Genomic DNA, 25795 nt, shown 5'->3' with positions numbered 1-25795 from the left:
AACGAAGTTTTCAAACCGTTTAAAAAATCCCTATAATGTTTTATCTGTTCAAAAAAACCTAACAAACATAACATTTTATCTAAAACGCCCAACTAAGTTACACTTTCTCGAAAGTCAAATAAGAGAAACAGATGACGTGGCTTATTACCATATCGGAAAAATGACTTGTTAGACCAACAAAGTTTCCAAAACGTTTAAAAAACTCCAATCTTGTTTTGACTGTTAAAAAAAAAAACCAACGAACTTAAACAAAACAAAATTTGAATTTTTTGAACGGTTTGAAACTTTTCTTGGATTTTTTAGACAAAATGTTAAGTTCGTTGGGTTTTTTTGAACAAATAAAACATGATTGAAGTTTTTTGAATGATTTGGAAACTTCATTGAGCTGTCATTTTCCCAAAACAGAAAAGTGAGTTACGTTTTATCGTTATAAAAGGAATCTAAGAGGTTTTTGATACCTTATATCCATTAGACTTTAAAGCAATCATATCTTAATCAATAACTATTGAATGACTCTTAAAATATATTCCAAATAAATATATTTTAGTTATTATATTTTTTACGAAGATTTGTTATACTATAAATGATAAATCATATCATCCGAACGATATATGTAAACTTGTCCTAAAGATTAAGTGAAACGTTAATAGCAGATCATTATCAATATTTTGAATGTCTCAGGTTTTAAACAGTAGACCTGACATATGATTGGTTAATAAAATCGAACAAACTCATAACATGCGAAACCCAAAAATATAATGAAACAGTGGGACTAGAAACGAAAAAACGACGTGTTTTTATGTTCTTAATCACGTGAAAAAATAATAATATTTAAATATATATATTTTATCCTTTCTTTGAGCTCCCATTCCAAGCCCATGACCAATATATGCATCGGGCAGTGAACCTTAATATCCTTTTACTTTTATACCCAAAATACATGTGACTGTAATCTAGATTCTCTTCTTTGATTGGATACAACAAACATAGAATTATCCAATTCAATTACCAAAAATGGTAATGCTAAAACAAAAGCTTACAAATTTCACCACTATTTATACCCAAATTAATTCATCGTAAATATTCATTCAATTCCCTCTCAAACCCACAACAGCATTAATGGCTCTACAAGCAACCTCTTTCTCCGTTCACAAGACAAACGCATCTTTCAAAGATTCAACCCTCTTCGGAGTTTCACTTTCCGACCACCGTCAACTCAGTTTCACCTCATCGTCATCAAGAACACGAAGCAAGGTATGATAAAAGAATCTTGAATGTGTTGATATCGGAAGTGTACTTACCATTAGATTCTTGCAGGAATTTGGAAGAAAAGTGTTGAGAATCAAAACCCAAGCTGTAGCCACCACGACTCAGGCGCCGGCGGTGAGCAGTGCAGCACCGGAGAGGAAGAAGACATTGAGAAAAGGCAGTGTGATCATCACCGGAGCTTCATCTGGTTTAGGTTTAGCCACCGCTAAAGAGTTGGCGGAAACCGGGAAGTGGCATGTGATTATGGCGTGTAGAGATTTTCTCAAAGCAGAAAGAGCAGCGAAATCAGTCGGAATGTCTAAAGAGAATTACACAGTCATGCATTTAGATCTTGCGTCTCTCGACAGTGTTCGACAGTTTGTTAACAACTTCAAACAATCCGGTAGACCACTGGATGTTCTGGTATGCAACGCCGCCGTGTATCAACCAACGGCGAGAGAACCCAGCTTCACCGCCGACGGAATTGAACTCAGCGTCGGCATCAATCATCTCGGTCACTTCCTTCTTTCTCGACTGTTACTCGACGACATGAAACAATCCGATTACCCATCAAAACGACTCATCATCGTCGGATCAATCACCGGAAACACAAACACATTGGCCGGAAACGTACCACCGAAAGCAAACCTAGGTGACATGAGAGGTTTAGCCGGTGGTTTAAGCGGGTTAAATAGTTCCACCATGATTGACGGCGGCGATTTCGACGGTGCAAAAGCGTATAAAGATAGTAAGATCTGTAACATGCTCACCATGCAAGAGTTTCACCGGCGATACCATGAAGAAACCGGCATTACATTTTCATCGTTATATCCCGGTTGCATTGCCACCACCGGATTGTTCCGGGAACACATTCCACTTTTCCGGTTGCTGTTCCCTGCATTCCAGAAGTTCATCACGAAAGGGTATGTCTCCGAGGAAGAATCCGGCAAACGACTTGCACAGGTACGTGAATAAAGATTCAGGTTATAATTGATACAGATCGATTGATCGATTTTCTTCAAAAGGGTGCTTGTTTTCTCTCCATTTTTGTGGATTAATGAAGGAATTCATGGTGCAGGTTGTGAGTGATCCGAGCTTGACGAAGTCTGGTGTGTATTGGAGCTGGAACAAGGATTCTGCTTCTTTTGAGAATCAGTTGTCTGAAGAAGCAAGTGATGTGAGTAAAGCTCGTAAGGTATGGGAGATAAGTGAGAAGCTTGTGGGGTTGGCTTGAATTCTTGAAGACTTCCATTGATGAAGATAGGAAGGAAGGTCTGGTTGCAGCTTGCAAAGTTGCTATGTGAGTGTAGGAATTTGGCGAATTTTACGTTTTTCTTTTCCATGTAAAGTTAGTGTAGTTTCAATAAAGGGAATCACTCACCTTCTTCTTTGAAAAAGAAAAACAGAAAAATATATCTGGAATAATAAAACTTATGGTATTTAGTTATTTACCTTTTCATCTGGACAATATATTGCTTGAACAATTATATAGAAAATGAGGATATATATGTCCACTAAATAAGATATTTTTCTAATGACTAAATAAAAAAGAAAATGACAAAATCAACTCAACCCATTTGGCATAATAATCAACCACTACACAGTTAATGGACATTCTCTAGTTGTGGAAAAACGGATTAAGCCTAATATTAATGTAGCCCAAAGCAGTGGTAATTTTTTTTTTCGTAAATAACATAAAAAAAAAATAAAAATACTAATACATCAAACCGATCAATTACATCTTAATATTTAAATTTGATATCTATGGATACATATGTTTTGAAACCGATCCATTACATCTTCGATCTTCACTTTCATAAGCGCTTCTTTTTCAACATAAGAAATCATGACATCGTTCAAAAAATCATCACCTATTTTGTTACGTAAATCCGTCTTCAACAACTTCATCGCTGAAAAACATCTTTCGACTGTTGCGGTTGCAACGGGTAAAACCAAAACCAACTCCAACAACCTATAAACCATATGATACGACCGATGTTTCCACGTTTCCACCATCAAACGAGAAAGGTCGGAAATTCCTTGCAAACTAGTGAACCGGTCATCTTTATATAAAGCGTGATAATATATTTCAAGTTCACCATCAAGTTGCATCCTCTCCGCATCATCAAAATCTTTTTTGTATAACTCACTCAACTTTAACAACTTTGTTTTGTCAAATTTAGCAAATGAATCACAAGGACTCAAAGCCCCCATGTATTCTAGTAACTGAGTGTTAAGTTCACTAAATCGATCCTTGAATTCTATAATTTGCATATCCATAACGGTGTTGAAAATTTCAACTTCAAAATGAAATTGATTAGTAACTTTAGTCTTACGACCTCTTGATGTGACATAATTTTCCGTCATCTCCACAATATTAATATCATGTTTTTGACAAAAAGAGAATACCTTCAATAAAAGTTTAGCAAAACCCGTGTCTCTCAAAGACTTCAATGCGTCCATTGTCCCTCTAACCAAAGAAGTCGCTTCTAAAATATCTTGATCGTTTTTTTGAAGATGCTTTGACAACACGTTTGTGAGATGTAAAATTTCATACATCAAATGTAAGTAAAACACGAAATCTAATGTCTTGAAATATTTTAAGATACCAAATGCTTGATTTCGGTTACTTAAAGTGGATCATTCCTCTTCGACATAAACAAGAACATGACGAACCTCCGGAAATAAGTTCATCAAACTTATGATGGTTTTGAAATGTGAACCCCGTCTTGTATCTCCCGCTCGAATAAGCGAGCTCTCTTGATTTAACCCTCTTCCAGTTGCAAGTTCACCATTTGCAATTGACAATTGCACCCTTTCTCTTTGACTTTCTCGTAGCATGTCTTGTCTTTTACATGATCCACTTACCACATTAACCACCAAAGAAAGTTGCTCAAAGAAATCGTCCACACCATCATGCTTCTTTGCTACACCCACAATAACTAACTGAAGTTGGTGTGCAAAGCAATGCACATAATGCGCTAAATCATTTTCTTGTAAAATCAAAGCTTTTAGACCATTAAATGCCCCTCGCTAGGGCTGTAAACGAACTGAACGTTTGGCGAACCGTTCGTGAACTGTTCGGCGGGAAGTTCGTTTATTTAATAAATGAACGAACATAAACAAAGATTATCGTTCGTTTAGTTAAATGAACGAACATGAATAATGGTCTCGTTCGTTCATTTATGTTCGTGAACGTTCGTTTATGATGTTCATTTACGTTCGTTTATGTTCGTTCGTTTAAGTTTATTTATATTCATCTATATTCAGTTATTTTTTATTATATTTCTATATTATATGTTCGTTTATGTTCATATATGTTCAATTGTGTTTTTTTTATCTTTGTTCGTTTATGTTCATTTAGCATGTTCACGAACATAAATGAACGAACATGAACAAAGTAATTTGTTAAACGAACAAACATGAACAAGAAAATCTCGTTCGTTTATCCGTTCGTGTTCGTTTGTTGTTCGGCTAACTTAAACGAACGAACATGAACAAGACCTTGTTCGTGTTCGTTTGGTTCGTTTACAACCCTACCCCTCGCATATTGCTTGCCCCATCGTAACCTTGTCCTCTTACCTGATAAAAAAAGATATTAAACATTAACTCGAATAATATTCAATTAAAATTCATAATAAGGAATAAAAAGTTGTTATATTTACGTGGGACACACTCAAACTGTTACGGGTAAAAACGTCATCTATGGCAGCTTTAAGAGTCAAAGAGGATGTATCCTTCACATGCACCACTCCAATGAATCTCTCCTTCACCACTCCACAATTGTCGACATACCTCAAAATTATGGCCATTTGTTCTTTTTTTGATACATCACTAGATTCATCAACCAATAAAGAAAACACATCTTTACCACTTTCTTTGCAAATATCTACAACTATCTTTGTTGAAAAGCATTCAACAATTTGCTTTTGAGTCCTCGGGCACGTCACTTGATTATTTTGAGGAGCATTTTCTAAGGTAACATTGCGGATGCCTTCATTATGGTCTCTTAAGAAAGATAATAACTCCAAGAAAAGCCCTCTATTAAGAGAGTCACTCGACTCATCATGACCCCGAAATGGTAAACCATTTTTCAATAAAAAATTACAACACCAAATTGAAGCACCTAAACGAAGTTTATAATTACTCTCCTCAATCTTGGTTTGCTTCTTGAAGGTTGCACTAATAGATTGTTTTTCTTTCAATAAAAATTTATAATTTTCTTTTGCTTTGTGATGAAAACTATCAATACCACCCATATGATCTCTTAATGACTGTCTTTTATTCCAACTATCAAAACTTTGTGAAACAAATGCATCTCTCCCAAGTTGTTTTCCCACCATGTCTCCACATACATAGCAAAATAAACAAAATGCTTTGTTCTCTTTTATGCTATATTCTAACCAATCAAAGTCATCAAACCACTTAACAACAAAACGTCTTTCTTTTGAACCTATTTTCTTTGAAAGGAATGTATGACCCCTTGGTTGACATGGTCCATGAAGCAAATATGCCCTCCTTATTTCATCTCTTTGATTTGGATGGTAAGTTGTAATCTTTGGTCTAACACCCGGGTCTCTTGGAAGATCTTTCAATTCAACAATTGTAATTGGAGTAGTTGTAGGTTGTGGATTTACATTAGAAACTGAAGGGAATGATTGATTAGAAGGACATGGTCTTTTAGAGGATTCTTCAAAACTTAAATCATTGGAGCATGGTCTTTTTGAGGATTCTCTAACACTCGATTTATTGATGCTTGTTCTTCCAAAAAAGGACCTAATTTTATCCTAACAATTCAATATCAAACAAATAAGCCATCCAATTGTTCAAAAACTCAATGGAAAACAAACTAATTTGAATAATTTCAAGGTTAACAATCTAAGTATCTAACATTCTAACAACAAGTTACAAGTAAACATGTAATTTCAAGGTTAACAACTACTAATTTCACCTAAACAATAAGAAAGTTCAACAAAAAAGCAACTAATTTGACTAATTTCATAAACCTAAAATTATCAATACTTACTTGTTTCATTGTATTTGTAGGTTTGAAAGGATTGTGAAGCCAAGCCAAGCAAAATCGATTGAATGGAGGCAGGAAAGGAGGCTGATTTTTTTCCTCTTCTCGTTGGCTCGTTCGTTGTTCGCACGTTTCACAGAGGTGTTGTGCCGATTTTTTTTTTCTATTCAGGATCGATATCCTTTTCTTTTCTTTGGCTAAGATGGGTATTGGGTAATGAGTGGGTATGTGGGTCAATTGGGTTAAAAACTTAAAAAGAAACTTGGGCCACTCACAATGCATTTATGCTAATGGGCTAATTTTCTTTATGTTTTTTGGACTAGCATTTTTTACACTTAATATTTTATGGGCCTCGAAAGTATATTGTCACCTGAACAAATTTGAAGCCGGTGCACCTAATAGAATTTTTTTTACCCTTACGGATCGAAGCGGAGCAGTGGCTCGGGACCCCCCGGGCACCACACACATCCGCCCCTGGGCCCAAATGTATATATATGATGACACATTTAAAGATACCATACATCTTGCACAAAACATTCCCGACAATGGTGATACCGAAATCTTGTAACCTAGATATAGAATATTTTGTGTATTTTCTATCATGTATTCAATGAACAATAATAGTTTTAGTGATTAATGTACTTGCATTTATGTCTATAAACGTTTTTATTTAGTCCGAAATATGTAGAACAAGTCCGGAATAATCAAAACATCTTTAGAATACCATATTGCATGTAATGTTATTGTTACTTTTAGTCATTGTTACCATATAAGTAGCATAAATCTCTTAGTAATAGTACATAAAGAGTAAAGTATATGTTACATATTAAATTTGAGGTGCGGCCGTTGCAAAACAAACACCTTGAATGCTTAACGTTTTGGAGATTACCTCTTAATTGAATGGTTACAATGTGAAATAAACACCCCAAACATTAACTAAGGGGTTGTTTGATTTGGTGTTGATCGGGTCTGGTTAGATGTTTTTATCTGACTTAGACGTTTTTATCTGACTTGGTCTAGTCAAGGTATTATGCAGTTGGCCAGGTCCATATCTTTGGTTCGGTCCAACAAAAAAAAAACGAAACAAAAAATATAGCTAAGCCACGATCAATGAGGAAAAATATCATTGTATTAAGGATTCAACTAGCAAGTGCTTCTTACCCCACCCGGTGTGGGACTACTCCCACTTTGGAATTAAAAGGAAATGAGTAACACTTTATATAAGATGAACTTGGTGTAGGTTTTATAGTGTGATCAATGTGGGATAGTAGGATTTACTGGCAGAATAAAACACTACTTGGACAAAGTCAAATTTCAAAAAAGGGAGGATCTCATTTCAACAAATGTCAAGCAACTTAACCATCTAACCAAGCTACTTGAGATAAAATACACAATATACACACACACATCAAGGAATCTCAATTTCACAGTCTTATTACATTGAAAAGGTACTTATGTCACACCCCCCAAACCAGACGGCGGAAACGTCCGAGGGCTCGCGTGACTTAAATTGAATATCATCACAATGAATATACATGAAACATAACATAAACATCACCATGCATTAATACATTAAAACTGACATTATTCACATCAAGTACATTGTTTAAATATTACATTTCCATAACATAAATTGTTTGAAACTTTTCAAAACATGACATCCTAACATACTTGGTATTACTCTTCAGCTTACCTGTTACCTGAGAATACAAGTTATTTTGAAAACATCAACATATGGAATGTTGGTGAGTTCATATGTAGGGTTGTTATGAAAATGTTTTGTGCAGTTTGTAAAACTCAGAAAATCCGATATTTTCTCAAAAGACAATTGTTTATACTAAAGTGTGAAGATCCATAGGTCTATGCATGAATGATTTCAAAACGTGTATAAATGAGAAGTTTTGCATTATAGTCATTGAAAATACAAGTAAATGGTGTTGATTTCCTAAAAAAACCCGATGTTTTCCGATAACATAATATAATCGATTCGAATTGTTATACCGTCACAACAGATGATTTTTGAACTCCCTTGATTACTCAGATAGCATTGGATTTATTTATGTGAGTCGTTATAACCAAGCATGATAATGACTAGTTCATCTGTCTTGGCATTCTAGCGAACACCGAAATTGATCTTAAGATTTTGTCACCCTAGACTGGCCGAGTCTAACTGTAGCAAACAGCTGAGGTGTGGGGGAGTCACCCCCATATAGATATATACATAAACTCTCGGTCTCCCTCCAGGAAACTTTGATTATAACTACAGACTACAAACGACCCATAAAGGTGCCGCCTGTTATTACTCACTAAATCCAAAATAAAGTTGATTACTATTGATTGACAACCTGTATTTGTTTACTGAAATGAAGGTAAGCCTTACAAACAAGGAGAAGAGGATTACAAGGTCCTGCTAATTCTGTGTATTATTTAAGGTTGTTGGGTATATGAAGGACACGTTGGCTCATTTTATATTTTGATTTATTTGGACCTTACTAGCAATGCTAATGAGCCATCAAGGCCCAATAGCGCGTGAAAGGCATTAAGGGTCCCTTAAGCATGTAATTGGGTCACCGTAGGCCCACTAAACATTTATTTTTTTATCGTTGGGCTCAAAAGTTATGTTAATGGGTCATGAAGGCCCAATAAGCATGATTAGAGACTTTCAAGCCCAAAGATTTGAATAGTTACTTGTTTTAGGTATAGTATAATTGTTGGAAAGTTTGATTGAACGATTGTTAATTTCGTAACGGCACGAGGCCGATCGGTTGTTTATAACGATATTTGGAATTATATGTATATTTATCTTTCTATTTTCATAAGTTGTAGTTTGGTATTTTTGACTCAAATATCTTAATAATAAAATAATTGGCTCAAAATATTGGTTTGACCTTTTCAGCCCTTCTTTAATAAAAATGACAATTTTAGTCCGTAAAAAAAGACATTTTTGACCCTTAAACCATTTTCTTGTCATTTTTGACCCATAGATTTGTTTAAGTGATGTTTTTAGCTCAAAATTTACTCTTTGGCAGTTTCATCCCCTCCAGTAAAGAGTTTTTTAGTTAAAGTCCAAACTTTTTGCAACTTTGGAAGTGTGTGGACGATGAGTTTACAGTGGTTCCTTTAGATGACATTCAGGTTGATGATCGCCTGAATTATATGGAGAGATTGGTGGTGACTTGGATCGGAATACGAAGGCTCTACGCAACATAGAATTGTCACGGGTCAAGGTCCAGTGGCAACATCAGAAAGGTTCTAAATGAACATGGGAGTCTAAGGCGGAAATGAGAGAGCACTACCCTGATTTATTCACAGTAGTAGACTTCGAGGCGAAGTCTAGTTCAAGTGGGGGCAAGTTGTAACATCTAATTTTTTAGGTACTCTCGTTTGATCCTTGGATTATTATTTGTTTGCAAGATTGGTCCCCAATGGCCTTTCCGTAATTTTATCCTTGTGTGCGTACGTTGGTCGTACTCTTAGTACGCTCGGCGTACGTAGCTAGGGTGCAAACCCTAATTTTTAGGGTTTTTACCCATTTAAGCATCTTTATGGCCTCATGCACACTCTTATCTTCAACCTCCTTCCTTATTTTGAAACCCTAAAGTGTATGAGTGCCTCATGAAGCTTGAAGAGCCTTTTGGTGACATTTTGGAGCTTTTGGAGAAGAAAGAAGAACCTTGAGGTTGTGGTGTTTCACTCAAGGCCTTGGATCCAACATTTACTTCCTTTGTGCATCTTTTGGAGGTATAAAGCTCCAACCTTGATGAGTATTTCTTTTAGAGGGAAGGGCCCGACGTGACGACACACCATCCTCCCCTTATGATTTCCGCATTCTAAATAATTGTACTATGGTGTTTTGAATATTATATATGGGTGATTGAATTTGAACAATTTGTCTATGATTTGAGAAACTTCCAAATGAAAATTTTTATCACTGTTTTTGGGACGTTACATGCATATGCTAAGCAACTGCAGTAATGATGACAATTACATCTAGCACATAAGAAGTCCTACGCTCTCAGACATCATATATCAAATAAATCTATCATGCAATTCCTGGAGATCCCTAACCTACCACTAGCATGTAGTTCTATCATAATCATCAATAAAAAATAGAAGTGTGGTAACTTGGGGTATACTTTTCGTGCCTTGGTTGATCCTACACATCTCATCCTTCCTTGGTTACTTTTGAAAACTTTTACATATCCTTAGTTTGAGTCTGGATTCGCACGAAAGCTCATTCAATTCTCTCAAAGCAGGGCTCTAATACTAATTTGTAACGTCCCAAAAATCAGAGTAAAATTTCCATTTTTCAAAAACAGCCCAATGACCATAATTGTTTACAAAAAATGTTTCAAAAGTGATAATCAATAATCATAGTATCCCAAAATCCAGATAACATAAAATTCGAAGGATATGCATGATCATGCCTTCACATTGCCACAATCATCTGAGGTACCTGAAACAATAAACCGAAACTGTAAGTCAAAACTTAGTGTGTTCCCGTAAAGTACCACAACACAAACATATAACCAAACAAATACTGGGTCCACAACCTCCTGGTTGGATTACCCCTGGCCCACAACCTTCAAGTTGGAATGCTCCGGCTCATAACCTTCCAGTTGGCTTGCCTAATACATACTAGGTCCACAACCTCGTAGTTGGATTACCCCTGACCCACAACCTTCTGGTTAAATTGGCTGAGTTTGATGAATGACAACACAAAGCAGCACAACCTCAACCCCACCATACCATGTCAACATATACATAACAAATAACATATATCCAATAATAGATAATAATATAACCATTCAACAGACAAACATGTAGATCTACAGATCACTACCGTATAGCAACATCCTCTATACCAGGACATAAATCTAACGGATCAGTACAACATAGAAACATTCTCTATACCAGGATACATAATCTAGTAGGTCGGCATTGGTGCCTTCGACCCACAAGTATAGTGAGGGAAAACTCACATCTTAGTCCGAACAGATAGTTGAATAGGTCATTACTCTAGATATCAACTATACCAGTCACCTATACACCAAATAGTGACAAATATCAACTACAACTCAAAATACGCAAAATACCCTTAGGTCAAACTTGGTCAAATCCTGGTCAAATTCAAAAAGTCAATCGAGTCAACTTAGATGAGTACGCCCAACATACTCGATTCTTGACCAGACACAGGGTCGTTAACCTCGTACATGCAACATACCTAGGGTACGCCCAGCATACGCAATTGCCTTTTTTCCCTTCTATCAATAGCTTAATTCCTTAAGCTCTTTCCTCCAAAATCCAGGTCTAGCCTCAAATGATGTCCTTAACCATAATGTTTCCAACTTTATGGTCTTGCATGGCTATTAAGTGCTCAATACCAAAAATCCTAACTTATTAACTCATTAAGACATCCTACTTCATGCATGGAAGGAAACTAAGGTCCATGATTACATTTTTATGCTTCTAAACACTCAAAAACGTCCGAAAGGATAACTTATATTAATTAGAGTAACCCATACTCATAATACCAAGCTTATGGGACCAAAATGAACACAAATCCATGGCTAAACAAGATCTAAGCATAACTTCATCAAGTTCATAGCTTTTTACCTTCAAATGGTGTCAAATGATAATGTGATTCTGGATCCAAAGTGCTCTACTATTTTGAGATGCTTTCCTCTTGCTTCTTCCTCGTTTAAGAACACTAAAATGCACACTCAAGGTCAAGATTGCTTCGCTCAAGAGATTAGAGTTAGGCAGGGTACGAAATAGGGATGGAGGCTGATGAAAAAAAGGTTAATGAGGTTATAAAGTTCTTTAAATAGGGTCCAAACCCTAAAAATTAGGGCTTGGGACTCTGCCATGTACGCCCAACGTACTCATGCCGTGTCTAAAATTACAAAAATGCCATTAAGGACCAATTTGCAAACAATTTTCACACTAAGGGCATAAATGGAATACCTAGAAATCAAGATGTTACACAACCACTCTAGAAAGGTTTTCAAATATCAAATCTATCATAAAGATAAAAGATTTATATACATGCATGCCAATACATGTGTAGAATCCATTTTAGGTCATGATAAGCTAAAAATGCCCAAAAACTCAAGCAATGATAAGAATTCCAACCAAAGTCTAGATCTACAACATATGATGCTCTTGGGACTCATGACTTTATGAGTTCCTTCCTTTCAAATTTTCTCGAACATGAAGAACATGAGACAACATTCTAGATCTAGTCACCTTAATCGAAAAAGATTGAGCCTTTAACACTTACAAAGGTCCAGAAGCTATGTAAGATGATGATGGTGCTGCTTCCTTGCAAGATTTGACAATAAAGCACCTTTTTCCCTTATTCTCTTCTTCTCCAAGCTATCAAATGCTCCCAAAAGGCCAAAAATCTCCAAGGGAATGGGGGATAGGGTTTTTCTGAGGTATAAGGGGGGTTAGAGGCTGGAAATGAACCCTATAAATGGCTTAGAAAGGCTTAAATACGAAGGAAACCCTAGAATATTACGAGCTTGGGCTAGAACAGTTGTCATGTCGTGGCCTTCTTTGGCCACGTCGTGGTGGTCCAATAAAATACGCGATCATTTAATTATTGGCATGTCGTGGGCATCCTTGTCCCACGTTGTGGCACAAAGTTTCCTAAAAAAACTCCATCTTTGGTCCTTGATAGAAATAAGCTTAACCATTATGGAACACGAGTGTTATGAAGAACATATATTAGTAAATTTTAGCTCCTAAATGATAGGGTAAAGAGATATAAATTGGGAAATTTTTTGTTTTTTGATATGTATAACTTCACCTTCAACAATCCAACTACAAATGTTATTATCGATACCATGAAATTCGATTAAATCCTTATAGAAAATATTTGCAATTCCTCATATATGGTGGTTGACTTTTTGCGATTTGGAAGGAGTTGATGTATGGTCTTCAACCAATGGAAGATAGGCTATTGGCTTTTAGAGACGTGTATATAGAGGGAAATTTTTTAAAGATATGCTATCAGGAGGGAATGAAAATCCATTTTGAATGAATATTTCATTTCCTTAAACAAACCAAACACACACTCTTTTTGGAAAAAGGAACTTCCCTAATGAGAATTTCCGGACCATCTTTCGTGCACCGTCTAATTCCCAGCTGCAAATATGAGGTTATGCCTCATGCTCTAGGGTCACCACGGATAAACCTCCATGACCACATGTGCCGAGCAGTGTCATGATTTAAACATAGGTTAATGAGTACACATCTTCCATATGTCTTAGCAAGTCACCATAACCAAAATTGTTACTTTTTCATTCCCTCTTAATGGGTCGTTCTTTTCCACTTTCATTACGCCTTACCAAACGCACCTGACCGTTGTTAAAGATATGACGAATTGAAATTAAGAAACCGAAGAAGACATGGGAAAAATGATCATTTAACTTTGAACTTAACATCCGATGGAAGTAAACCTCAAGGGACCGCTTCTGCACATAATAAAACATTTTGAGAAAATCCATAAACTTTTACAATAAGGACTAAAGTTTTAAACTTGTGAATAATGATTTGTGATTTTGTGTATAAAATTTAACCGAAAGAAACCAAATTCTCGAACAACACTTTAAAAAAGATAGGCCCAAAAGGCCCATTAAATATTAATCAATGACCCGACTAAAACCCTGCCCGATTGATTTAGGGTTTAGGTTTCAACGAAGCGTCGACACTCGACATCAAACCTCAAAACTCTGTTCAGTCGTTCACTTCTGTCGATTGCAAAACAAAATGGGAAAGAAGCGAAAACACACTGAAGTTGAGGTCCCGGCGGCGAAGAAGGATGAAACGGCGCCGGAGAGACCCAAAAGGACTCTTCTTGGTTGGAAAGACAAGCCGGAAAACACACAAGACTCTACAACCACTACAGGGTTTAGAAACAGAGAGAAAGTTCTTGTAACTTGCTCACGTCGCATCAATTACAGGTTACATGTTTTTTAATTTGTTTCCTTTATGCCACTAATCGTATCTAACCCTATCTCTTAGAGACTTTGTCACTAATTTCATTGAATCGTATTAGGTATCGGCATCTGATGCTGAATTTGGTATCAATTTTGCCTCACTGCAAGAAAGATAACAAAGTTGAATCCAAGGCTACCAAAGGAGCAACCCTAAACGAGCTTGTTGAACTTAAGAGCTGTTCTTCTTGTCTCTTCTTTGAGGTTACTTCTTTTTTTCAATGTTTTTACTATCTATGAACTTAAGAGCTATTCATCTGATCACAACAACGAATCCATAATTAAAACATCACCATTGAATAGCTCTTCAACATCGTCACTTTTACGTCTCAGTAATTTTCCCATACCAATTAACATCAACACCTACGTCATGTATCAGAGAAAGATCCAGATTTCAATGGTTTATCTTCGTTAACATTTTCATTCTCAATTTCAGTGCAGAAAACACAAAGATCTTTACTTGTGGATGTCCAAATGCCCTAATGGTCCATCTGTAAAGTTTTTAGTAAATGCAGGTAATTGATCAACATCAGCCAATTCTATCTAATTCTCCTGAAGCTTTATATAACATAACAACAAAAAAACATATTTGTTAATTTTCTCAATGTTTTGTTATAGTTCACACAATGGAAGAGTTAAAACTCACTGGAAATCATCTCAAAGGCTCCAGACCTCTTCTCACATTTTCATCAAATTTTGATAAAGACCCTCATTGGAAACTTTTGAAAGAAATGATCACACAAGTATGTATTTTACTCCTTTTCTTCCTTTTTAAACAGATAATACTCTTTTATTATTTTGGTCTTTATTTATTTATACTTGAACAGATATTTGGAACTCCTAAAGAACACAGAAAGTCAAAGCCCTACCATGACCATGTCTTTGTGTTCTCAATTGTTGATGACCACATTTGGTTCCGAAATTACCAGGTTTGTTTTTTTCTTTTGTAATAAATAAAGATTTTATGTAAAAATATATAAAGTGTTTTAAACTTTTAATTACAATTATTATTTTTTGTTAATCTTATGTAAACAGATATCATGTCCTCATACTGGAGCAGATAAAATCGATCGTGGAGGGTTGGAAAAGATGACACTAATTGAGGTTTGTAGTAATATTTTTGTTTAAATATTATAAAAATTAACAGATTTATAAAAAAAAAAAAAAAAAATTGTTACAGGTTGGACCAAGGTTTTGTTTAAATCCAATAAAGATATTTGGGGGTAGTTTTGGAGGCCCAACTCTATATGAGAATCCATTCTATGTTTCACCAAATCAGGTGGGGAAAAAAGATTATTTGATCATTTTTGGTGGATTTATATAATTGTGTCTTTTAATGTATATATATTAATTTACGAATTTGCCCTTGATGATTAGATACGATCTTTGGAGAAGAGACAGAAGGCTGGGAAGTATGCAATGAAGGTCAAGGCAAAGACAAGGAGAAAAATGCATGAGATGACAAATCCACTTGAGGCTGATGAGTTTGCAGACATGTGGAAGGAATGATTATATTTGATATGTATTTTCATGTAGAATTTTTAATGATTTTATGATTTATCACATTTGTCATATGGTCAAAGAGTCAAATGTTGAATTTTGGTATGAGAGAGAACTTATGGATTTGGTTTTTTTGGATGCGTGTATTAATTGTTTTGTACACTAAATGCATGAAATTTTTTGAATATAAGTTGGGCCTTTTTGGGGTTAAACAAAAATCAAGTTTCAATTGAATACTTTAATTGACTATATCAAATATTGTAAATTTAGGTTAGGAGTAAAATTCAAGGAATTACAATTTATTTTCATTGTTTTATCAAGTTAGTCGTTAAACTAATTTTTTTCACCTAAGTTATTATAAAAAATCCAAAAAGAAACACAGAAACTGATAAACAATTAAGCATTACCCAAAGTATAAAGTACATTGCTAATTCATGCATTTTGTATAAATTGATGGGTGATTTTTTAACTTCCAAAAAGTTGAAAGTATGAATTAAGAGAAGATTTATAAATGAAAGTACATTTGCTCAAATCATTAAAATCTGCACTGAATTCTGTTATCAATCGATTAGCAGATCTTTGGCAGCATATTATAAATATTATAAAGTTTTTTTTTTTTTTTTTTTTTTTTGCATCAAAAAGAATGCTACGACTATATAATCTTTTTCTAATTGATTGAAATCGAAAAAAATACACTTTATATTTATTAGCATTATACAAATTTGTCTTCTTTTAGTTGAAATTCATACTTGATATCTAAACAATCAAATAATTAGTATGATGAACAAATCATGAATTATTTAGAATAGACAAACAAACGAATAGACAGATAATATTTATGATTAAATATCAAATAACCAATAACCAATGATTAATATATACGATTAAACATTGATACGTCGCAAGATAATAAATTCAATTATTATTATTGTTGTTACCAAGTTTCGTCCAGAAATCAGATTGATCATTCGCGATCAGATCTAATTATAAAAAATGAGCAAAATCAGATTGTCCTGTTATTGCAGGAATTTAAATGTGAAATAATAAAGTAAAATAAAACGATAAACGTCCGACTCGACCGATCCCGAACATGCTAAAAAATAAAAGGTCGTGTGTCATGTTCTTGATCCAATAAACCATTTGTAGACTTATCAGGAAAAACACTATAAACCCATTAAATATTTCTTTCCCCATCCATATGGGACAATGGAAACTAATTAAGTTGTTTATTCCATTAAAACTACCAACACTTTTTTTTTACAACTTATAAATTAGAAATTACATTATTAAACAAATATAACCAACAAATTACTCGTTTATATTTAATTCAAATTAGCTATTATATTATTATAACAAACATTTAAAAAAAGTTATACATTTATAATTGATTAGCTATTATATCCGTTTTTAGAATTTTGTCTTAGTTACGACTTAAAAAAATTATATTATTAACCAAACAAATAATTCATGTATAACTAATTCAAACAACTTTTTTATATCATTAGAAGAAATATGTTATTTAGATAAAAAAAATACACTTATAATTGATTATAACCGATGAGATTGCCAAAAATATTTTCTTTTATCCATTACCTTTTTAGAAATTTATAAAACAAATATAACCAAAAAAATAATCACTATATAATTAATTTGAATTAAAATAAGATATCTCAATTATAATCGTACAACGAATATTATGTAAAAGAGCAACAAGCTGTGTCACTAAGCTTTTTTATATGATAAAACTAATTCTTTTGAAGACTACATCCATAGATCTAGTGGATATAACATTGTTATGTATGATCCGTTGTATTCTATTAAGTGTTGGATTAATGTCTAAGTCCATAACTATAATTGGTAAGACTTGACCCGACCCGGCATGGTCCATTTGGGTTGCATGGCATCATGCACTTGGATAGACTATAATGAGAGAAATAAGACACTTATGATTATTAATATATTATAAGTTGTAGTATATTAATAATAAGAATAATGAGATTATTTAATTAGTATTGATCAAGAATTAATCTAGAATTAATTAAGTGATCAAAAGAAGACTAATTAAATATATGGGTTGATTGTGTAAATCATTCATTCTTATATATGTGGGCTTGTGATCCAAGATTCCTTATGTTGGACTAAGTCCATGGGGTGACCCATGGATACTCCATGGAGGTTAAAATCCATGGAGCATAAGGAATGGGTAAAGTCATGAGTTACATGGTGTAACCCTAATACCCACCATATAAAAGAAACCCATGGCTCAAGAAATCGTAACTAACACTATGTGTATGTATGAGGGCTACACGATTTCATGAAGTGTTCTAATTTCTCTCTAAGTTATTCCAAGTGCTTATGGTGTTGTGTGAACCATTTGAGGTGTCACACTTGGGGCACTAAGCACTCAAGCTTCATGAAGACAAGCACTATCAAAGAGGTATGTATTCTATCTTGTTACATCCATTATTTTGTATGCTAGAATAGGATAATACCTTGGATGTTCATATTTGTATGTATAATAGAGAAAACATAGATCCAAGGTATTTAGGGTTGCATGTACACTTAGGAGTGTTAGAATGCTCATAACCCAACAGTGGTATCAGAGCCTAGGCTTGTTTTCTTGTTATACCTGCAATAGAAGCTGAAAAATCGAGTTTTGATGCTGTCAGCCCAGCTGACTCGCCGAGTCCATGAAGGGACTCGACGAGTCCAAGGCAAAATGCATCCAACTCGCCGAGTTGTGTTCATGCACTCGACGAGTTGGACCCCAGACAGCATATCTTCGAGGTTTTTGGCTAGAAATGGACTACGAACATTACCCTAAGTTGTTTTGAACTTATAAACTTGTTTTTAAATGTGGTAATGTTCATGCTAATCCATTTTCAAGATAATTGTCAATAGATTCATGTTTTGTATTAGTTTAAAGGTTAGACTAATTACATGAAAAAGTTTGATTTGAATTATCTTGTTCTTATGAGTTGCTTAGATTAATAGAAAAGTTGAGTGAAAAAGTTGTTTTCAATCCAAATTAATCTAAGAGTTGAGTATAAAATGTGTTTGTGTAACTTATCCTTAAGTTACATGAAGAGTCACATTAAAGACTCATAAAACTCATAAAGTTGGCAAAGGTTACAAAAAAGATGAAGAGTCTTGTCCTTAAGTTATGGAGGTTCAAGAGTCACTTCATTAATAAATAAATAAATAAAATATGTAACCTTAATTAATTCCATAAGTTATAAAATAAAGAAAAGATTAATTCTTTATTAGTTTAAAGTCTTCCATAATTTGTCCACAAGTTATGGAACTTGAAGAGTTTTTGGATTAAAACTACTTTAAATACATAAGTTATGGAATTAATTAGTTTTGAATAGTTTCAAAACTTGCCCTCAAGTTTTGGAATTTGTAAAGTTTTCTCTTATGAATACTTTAATTCCAAGTTAGCCCTTAGAATTTTAAAAGTTAAAATTCAACCCTTATACTTTATAATATTATAAGTTAATAATATTTATATGTATAAGAGTAAAGTCGGTCTTACCGCTAGTACGCCTCATTCACGAAGCCGGTCTATAAGGTGGGTATAAGGTTGTTGCCTATAAAATGGCAACTTAATGGGTGTTCACTCTCACCCACCGCTCGCTTGACTGGTGGAGGGTCGTTAGCCGAACGGGTTTGACATGACTATAATTCTCCCTTCATTAAAAGTATTAATGATAAATACTAAGTAACTAAACTTTTAATAATACCCAATCTTAGTTACTTAGAAAAATGTGAATAAGGTGCTAATCCATGAAATTACACTTTGCACTTTGTTTAAGTCGGTTAGTGGAGCGTGTGTGGTTAACCGGCACACTAACTCGTATTTAACAAGGTAGGCAAAGGGTAACTTAATGTTTATCATAGTATCGATGGAGCGTGTGTGGTTAACCGGCACATCGATTGAGGGGTAAACACTTAAGGGTACCCAGTAATTTGCATGGTTACTTCACACCTTGTTTTGTGATCCTCGGCATCCCAGTCACAAAACCTGAAGGGCACACTCGAGATTGAAACATGCCATTGAACAGTTCAATGAATCTCAAAAGATCTAGGAGTTTCAAATCCAATTAAAACCTAATAATACATTTCGTTTATCTTGGTGGAAATTGGTGAATCGTCATTCACCTACCTTCAAATTGTTTTATAGCTTGGATTACGGCATACCTCTTCTAAGTTATAAAATAGTTTGTTGGGTCCTAGCCTTAATATTTTTCATATTGGGTGTCATATTAAGGACTCAAAGATCAACTATCTTGAATATCTCCCATAACATGTCTGGTTTAGACATTTATGATCTTCCCAAATCTCTTGAAACAAGCATTCCTAATGAAGATGATGTCCCATGGATATCATACTTCTTTCACCTCCTCCAATTATTCTCCCTAACCCACAAGTTCTTGAAAAGTTTAAGGTCACTCGAGCCCTATTGGCAAGAAAAGGTCTTGGTGTGGTCACATCTTGGAGATGTAGTCACATATTGACAAGCCGGGAGAGTTGGGTGTCAAAGTCTTGAGAAAGTTGGTGGTTTAATCACTTTCTAAGTCACATAGTGAGTTCCTTTGGAACACCTATGAAATAGACTATGACAAGACCCTTAATGATCTTATCTATTGTTAAGATCAACTTCCTGAAACTTTATGGACATTGACAATGGTGACACTGGAAATACAGAAAAAGCATTCTCTTCCCAATGGAAAGGGATCGGCCATAGTCAACTCGGTTGAACAAATGGTAAAGAGAAAAGTCTAAGTCTGTGATAGTCTCGTGTACCATTATCAAAGGGTCCATATGTTTATATTACCAAAGGAAGGGGCATTGGTTGCGAAGCTGCCTAATTTTACCTAAGGATGTTAAAGTCAATAAGGTTGACTCTACTTCAGGTAAAGTCCACTACTCTAACTCTGTTAAGTTTCTATTATGAGATTCTTGATGCATGATGTGACTGGGTCACATGGTGATGTTTTAAGAATCAAAGAAAAGTGAAGGAACTTAAAGAAAGAATATGCTGAATCTGATCGCATAGATGGATTTCTATCGCGTAGTTTGAAAAACGGATTCTTGAGCTACTTCTTAGGAGTTATGAGATATTGCTTAGGAATAGATAACAACAAGTTTTCATATGGATTGTAAGGATAAGTTTTTCCGCATAGTTTTAAAATAAAAGGAAAATTTTGATTTTATTTATTTTAAAAATATCCTTACAATGGCATTTGAGGAAAAATTGTTGCTTATATGATTCCATTAATAGCAAGAGTGGAAATATGAAATTGATTCCTTCATTTGTGGTAATGTCTAAATTTACCAAATAAGGAAAGATTCTCATCACCCAAGTCTCAATTGGACCGGAACTTGGAATCATGCGAGTAGTGTAACAGCCCGGAATTTCAGGTATTTCTTTAAATTATTTTTGGGGCACATTTAGGAGGGGACTCGGCGAGTTGGTGCATGACTCGCCGAGTAGGACCATGGTCTTGGTCACAGATACGCGACTGGACTCGACGAGTCCAATAGGGACTCGGCGAGTCGACGCTGTTCAGCTGAAACCCTATCCGTTTTGATTCTGAATCGTATATAATGCCTTTAGGGCCGTCATGTCTCATCTTTTGGCCGATTGAAGATACCTTAGGAGTCTGTGGGCATCTGGAGCAAGGGTGAGGGCTAGTGGAAGCTTGAAGAGGTTATAGACAAGGAGAGGCAAGGTGGTGATCAAAGGAGGTTCAAGGGGTCGAGTTCTGAAGGTTGGGGACACAGGGAACACGTTTCCAGGTAATCTTCGGATCATATTTGTAGCTTTTACGTTGTATGCGAATTTAGGGTTTAGGAAACCCATTTAAGGAATTGATAGATTATAGTGTTGTTACAAGTGTTTAAACCCCTGTAATAGTATATGTGAAAGTCCAGGAAGCCCCATATCTATATACTACGGAATCATGCGAGATACAGGAGGCAGCGAATTGACTGCATGGCGAGGACTCGCCGAGTCTAATGATCAGACTCGGCGAGTAGCTTGAAGATTCATTAGGACTCGCCGAGTTGTTCTTCAGACTCGGCGAGTAGCTTGAAGATCTACTGGAACTCGTCGAGTCGTTCTTTAGACTCGGCGAGTGGAATCGGGGTGTCTAGACTCGCCGAGTTGCCCTTTTGCACTCGACGAGTCCGGTCAAGTTGACCGTTGACCTGTATGTAATTTAGTAGGGTCAGTTGTCTTGTTTGGTAAGATCATTAATAAAGGTATGTGGTATTATAGGGAACCTGCAGATTAGCGGATCGAGTGCGAGTAGCTCGAAGGGTTTATAGCTTGCATACTACGAGGTGAGTCTTCTCACTATACTTCACCCGTAAGGGTTTGACTGTGTGACCGGAAGGTTGTATGTGTTATATTTATGCTACGTCTAGGGAGGTAGATGCTTCGTATGTGATGTATGCTTATATGTGATGTATGCTTATACGGGCCGGAAGGCGTGACTTATGTGATAGAAAGAACGGTATGATGTATGACTTATGTGTTATGTGTGATATGCTATATGTGTTATGTTTATACTGTTATGGGCCGGAAGGCAAAATACTATGGGCCGGAAGGCAATGTAATACGGGCCGGAAGGCGATATGTTATGGGCCGGAAGGCGATTATGTTACGGGCCGGAAGGCAATGTTATGTGGACCGAAAGGTCCGGGCCGGAAGGCGTATGTGGGTAAGTCGTATACTGGGGAACTCACTAAGCATTTATGCTTACTAGTTGTGTTTATGTTTTTCAGGTACTAGCGATGACCGTGGGAAGGCGCCGGCGTGACACGTACACACTGCCATCGATGAAGATTTTGAGGATTTATTATTTATACGTTTGCAATAAACTTGGAATAAACTCTTTTGTCGAATAATGATGTTTTATTTTAAATGAAAATTTTATTTGAAAATTTGAGCTGTTACAATTGGTATCAGAGCCAGGTTTGAGGGATTCGGGTGTACTTTCGGGTGCAACTGAACTCAGACCGGGGATTTGAGGAAAAACTTTTTTTTTAAAATAATAAGGACACAACATTTCATAAATGGTAAGGCGGTAAAACAAGGATGGAGCAGTGTGTACGATCAGCCAGCGCCCGAACGGTAAAGATCCCCAGAATACCTTACAATGTTATATTATGCACTGAATTATGAATTGTTATGCATGCTAGAAGACTAGGTATACATGATAGGACTAGAATGGCCTGTTTTGTGATGCCTTGTCTAGGGAGATTGCTTATATGGGATGTTTGGCAGCATACAAGTAGATAGTGCATACTAGAGGTAGAGTACTCATTATTCGGGATTTGGGGAGGAAGACTTGGGACGAATACTGATACGGTGTGGTCGGTAGTATTGGGCCCGTACTACCGAAGACACCGGATCAGTGGAAGACCCAAGTAAGAATCCCTGGAAATCGGAGACTGAGTAGGGCGCGTATCGAGTACCATTGTACTTGGTGGAGTCTCTGATGATTTTATGTTGTATTTCAGAGACATCATGGTCATCACACGCAATGGGGCGAGTTCGAGCGGTGCGAGTGACGAGGAGATTCGTCAGATTATTCAGGAAGAGGTAGCTGCGGCGGTCCGGGCTGAGATCCCGGAGATGTTTGGGTCTATTAAGACCACGCTGATGGAGGAGTTTGAGGAGCGGTACGCCGCACTTACTGAAGCTGCAGTTGCTGCCGCTACCGCAGCTGTGGCTGCTGCTAGGCCGCAAGGGGGTGATTCATTACTATTCAGGGAATTCAGCAACACGAAACCCCCTGAATTTGATGGGACGCAGGATCCGATTGCAGCTATGAGGTGGATCGCCGACATCGAGGGGTGCTTCTATACTTGCTCATGCCCGGAGCACTTGAGGGTACGGTTCGCCTTGAACCAGCTCCGTCTGGGAGCGAAGGATTGGTGGAAGTTCGTGACGGCGAACTTCACTCAGGCAGAGATTTCGGCGGTGACATGGGAGAGGTTTACGGAGATGTTCAGGGACGAGTACGTTCCCCCGGTGGAGAGGGAGCGATTGATTCAGGAGTTCTTGACCCTTAAGCAGGGTACTGATTCCGTGGCAGTGATCACACGGAAGTTTCATGAGAGGGCAATGTTCTGCCCCGAGCTGGTATCTACGGAACAGTCGCGGATGAGCCGGTATTTGGGTGTTTTGAAGAGGGAGATCCGGGAGTTTGTGTCAAACTCCACCTATCGTACTTTCACTGAGCTTCAGGCGAACGCCAGGAAGCGCGAGATCGAGTTGGAGACTCAAGCGAGGGAGGAGGCTGAGTCTCGGCAGGTGGATCGACGGCCGGCTCAGTCTCAGCCGGCAGCCAAGCGGACTAAGTTCGCTGATTCGAGGATGGGAGGTCCGAAGGGTCGCACTTGCGCGAAGTGCGGCAAGAGTCACGAGGGGGTGTGTCGAGCTGGTGGTTGCTACAAGTGTGGCAAGGAGGGACATATTGCCAGGGATTGCCCTAAGGGGTTTATGGTTTGCTTTCACTGCAACCAGACAGGCCATCGGAAGGCCGAGTGTCCGCAACTTCGTCAGGGAGCTACACCTACTACCCGGACTACTGAGACCCGACCGGCGAAGGTCGAGGCCCCGAGGGCTCGCGGGAGAGCCTTTCAGCTGACTGCGGAGGAGGTCCGCGCTGCGCCCGATGTTGTGGCAGGTATGTTATCATTCACGTATTTACTTAAAGGTCGAAATGTTATGCTTATGTTAATGTATGTGTAGGTACTTTCCTTGTGAACTCTATGCCTGCTCTAGTGTTATTTGATTCGGGTGCGAGTAGATCGTTTGTATCGTTAGCTTTTAGTCAGCACATCGGCATTAGTCGTGAGCCGTTAAGTCGGCCTTTGAGCGTTTCTATTGCGGCTGAGAGGGTGATTTGTGCTACGGAGGTTCTTCGGGGATGTGTGCTAGAGATCTTCGGGGTCGCGTTTCCGATTGACCTCATTCCTATTGCGATGGGGGATGTCTGTGTCATTGTAGGCATGGACTGGTTGAGCCGATTCAGCGCTGTTATCGACTGCGAGTGTCAGCTGGTGACTATACGAGACCCTAGTGGGGGAGTTCTTACGATATACGGCGAGGGTACCCGTTCGGGATCAGCTTTTTGTTCGGCCGCTAGGGCGAGGCAATGCTTACAGCGGGGATGTAACGGTTTTGTGGCGTATGTGATGGATACGCGGGAGAGTTCCGAGAGACCGAAGACACTGAAGGAGGTTCCAGTGGTGCGCGAGTTCCCAGATGTTTTTCCCGAGGATTTGCCGGGAGTACCTCCTGCGAGGCAAGTAGAGTTTGGTATCGATCTAGTTCCAGGGGTTGCGCCTATTGCGAAGGTGCCTTATCGTCTTGCACCTCCAGAGATGCAAGAATTGTCCTCGCAACTTCAATAGTTGTTGGGGAAGGGATTTATTCGGCCGAGTAGCTCGCCGTGGGGAGCGCCGATTCTGTTCGTCAAGAAGAAGGATGGTTCACACCGGATGTGTATCGATTACCGGGAGCTGAACAAGGTGACAGTCAAGAACCGCTATCCGTTATCGAGGATCGATGATCTATTCGATCAGTTGCAAGGGGCATCTTGGTTTTCCAAGATTGATTTGAGATCAGGGTACCATCAGGTAAGAGTGCGGGATGAGGACGTCCAGAAGACAGCCTTTAGGACGCGGTATGGGCATTACGAGTTCGTGGTGATGCCTTTTGGGCTCACCAATGCCCCAGCAGTGTTCATGGATCTCATGAACAGGGTATGCAGGCCGATGCTGGATCGGTCTGTGATTGTATTCATCGACGACATTCTGGTGTATTCGCGGTCTAGGGAGCAGCATGAGGGACATTTGAGGGAGGTCCTTGAGGTCGGAGAAGCTATATGCAAAATTCTCCAAATGTGACTTCTGGTTACGGGAGGTTCAATTTCTGGGGCACGTTGTAAATCAGGCAGGGATATTGGTCGATCCGGCCAAGGTGGAAGCGGTGATGAGTTGGGAG

The 25795-nt window shown here is 37.3% G+C and overlaps 4 protein-coding genes across 4 annotated transcripts; 2 read left to right on the top strand and 2 right to left on the bottom strand.

Annotated features, from left to right (window-relative positions):
- The first annotated feature begins 1078 nt into the window (after positions 1 to 1078).
- Positions 1079 to 2695, top strand: LOC145006230 (protochlorophyllide reductase-like). Its single transcript, XM_078965320.1, has 3 exons — positions 1079 to 1254; positions 1318 to 2211; positions 2327 to 2695. The coding sequence occupies exons 1-3, from the start codon at positions 1120 to 1122 to the stop codon at positions 2480 to 2482; spliced, it is 1185 nt and encodes a 394-aa protein (XP_078821446.1). The 5' UTR covers positions 1079 to 1119; the 3' UTR covers positions 2483 to 2695.
- A 302-nt stretch (positions 2696 to 2997) lies between these two features.
- LOC145007462 (uncharacterized) lies at positions 2998 to 3711 on the bottom strand. Its single transcript, XM_078966395.1, has one exon. The coding sequence runs from the start codon at positions 3709 to 3711 to the stop codon at positions 2998 to 3000; it is 714 nt and encodes a 237-aa protein (XP_078822521.1).
- Positions 3712 to 3888: 177 nt separating this feature from the next.
- On the bottom strand, positions 3889 to 6283 carry LOC145007460 (uncharacterized). The gene is made up of 5 exons (XM_078966394.1): positions 6275 to 6283; positions 6158 to 6199; positions 4914 to 6035; positions 4807 to 4830; positions 3889 to 4194 (listed from the first exon to the last, which is right to left on the bottom strand). Exons 1-5 carry the CDS (start codon positions 6281 to 6283, stop codon positions 3889 to 3891), a joined length of 1503 nt encoding a protein of 500 aa, XP_078822520.1.
- Positions 6284 to 13960: 7677 nt separating this feature from the next.
- LOC145006600 (Ribosomal RNA processing Brix domain protein) lies at positions 13961 to 15905 on the top strand. Its single transcript, XM_078965679.1, has 8 exons — positions 13961 to 14238; positions 14334 to 14475; positions 14708 to 14786; positions 14890 to 15014; positions 15099 to 15200; positions 15307 to 15375; positions 15452 to 15550; positions 15649 to 15905. Exons 1-8 carry the CDS (start codon positions 14045 to 14047, stop codon positions 15778 to 15780), a joined length of 942 nt encoding a protein of 313 aa, XP_078821805.1. The 5' UTR covers positions 13961 to 14044; the 3' UTR covers positions 15781 to 15905.
- Positions 15906 to 25795: the final 9890 nt, after the last annotated feature.

This window comes from Lactuca saligna, chromosome 7 (genome assembly GCF_052625555.1).
Source record: "Lactuca saligna cultivar CGN05327 chromosome 7, ASM5262555v1, whole genome shotgun sequence".
Taxonomy (NCBI): Eukaryota; Viridiplantae; Streptophyta; class Magnoliopsida; order Asterales; family Asteraceae; genus Lactuca; species Lactuca saligna.
Note: the sequence above shows the minus strand (reverse complement) of the source record. Positions and strands in the feature narration are given on the sequence as shown.

Coding starts and splice junctions, on each gene's coding strand:
- LOC145006230 (XM_078965320.1), top strand. CDS start 1,120: ATGGCTCTACAAGCAACCTCTTTCTCCGTTCACAAGACAAACGCATCT. Junction 1,255..1,317: donor CATCAAGAACACGAAGCAAG/GTATGATAAAAG, acceptor AGATTCTTGCAG/GAATTTGGAAGAAAAGTGTT. Junction 2,212..2,326: donor CCGGCAAACGACTTGCACAG/GTACGTGAATAA, acceptor TTCATGGTGCAG/GTTGTGAGTGATCCGAGCTT.
- LOC145007462 (XM_078966395.1), bottom strand. CDS start 3,711: ATGGACGCATTGAAGTCTTTGAGAGACACGGGTTTTGCTAAACTTTTA.
- LOC145007460 (XM_078966394.1), bottom strand. Junction 6,036..6,157: donor TTGAAATTACATGTTTACTT/GTAACTTGTTGT, acceptor TTGAATTGTTAG/GATAAAATTAGGTCCTTTTT. Junction 4,831..4,913: donor ACAGTTTGAGTGTGTCCCAC/GTAAATATAACA, acceptor TTTTTTTATCAG/GTAAGAGGACAAGGTTACGA.
- LOC145006600 (XM_078965679.1), top strand. CDS start 14,045: ATGGGAAAGAAGCGAAAACACACTGAAGTTGAGGTCCCGGCGGCGAAG. Junction 15,201..15,306: donor TTTGGTTCCGAAATTACCAG/GTTTGTTTTTTT, acceptor TTATGTAAACAG/ATATCATGTCCTCATACTGG. Junction 15,376..15,451: donor AAAAGATGACACTAATTGAG/GTTTGTAGTAAT, acceptor AAATTGTTACAG/GTTGGACCAAGGTTTTGTTT.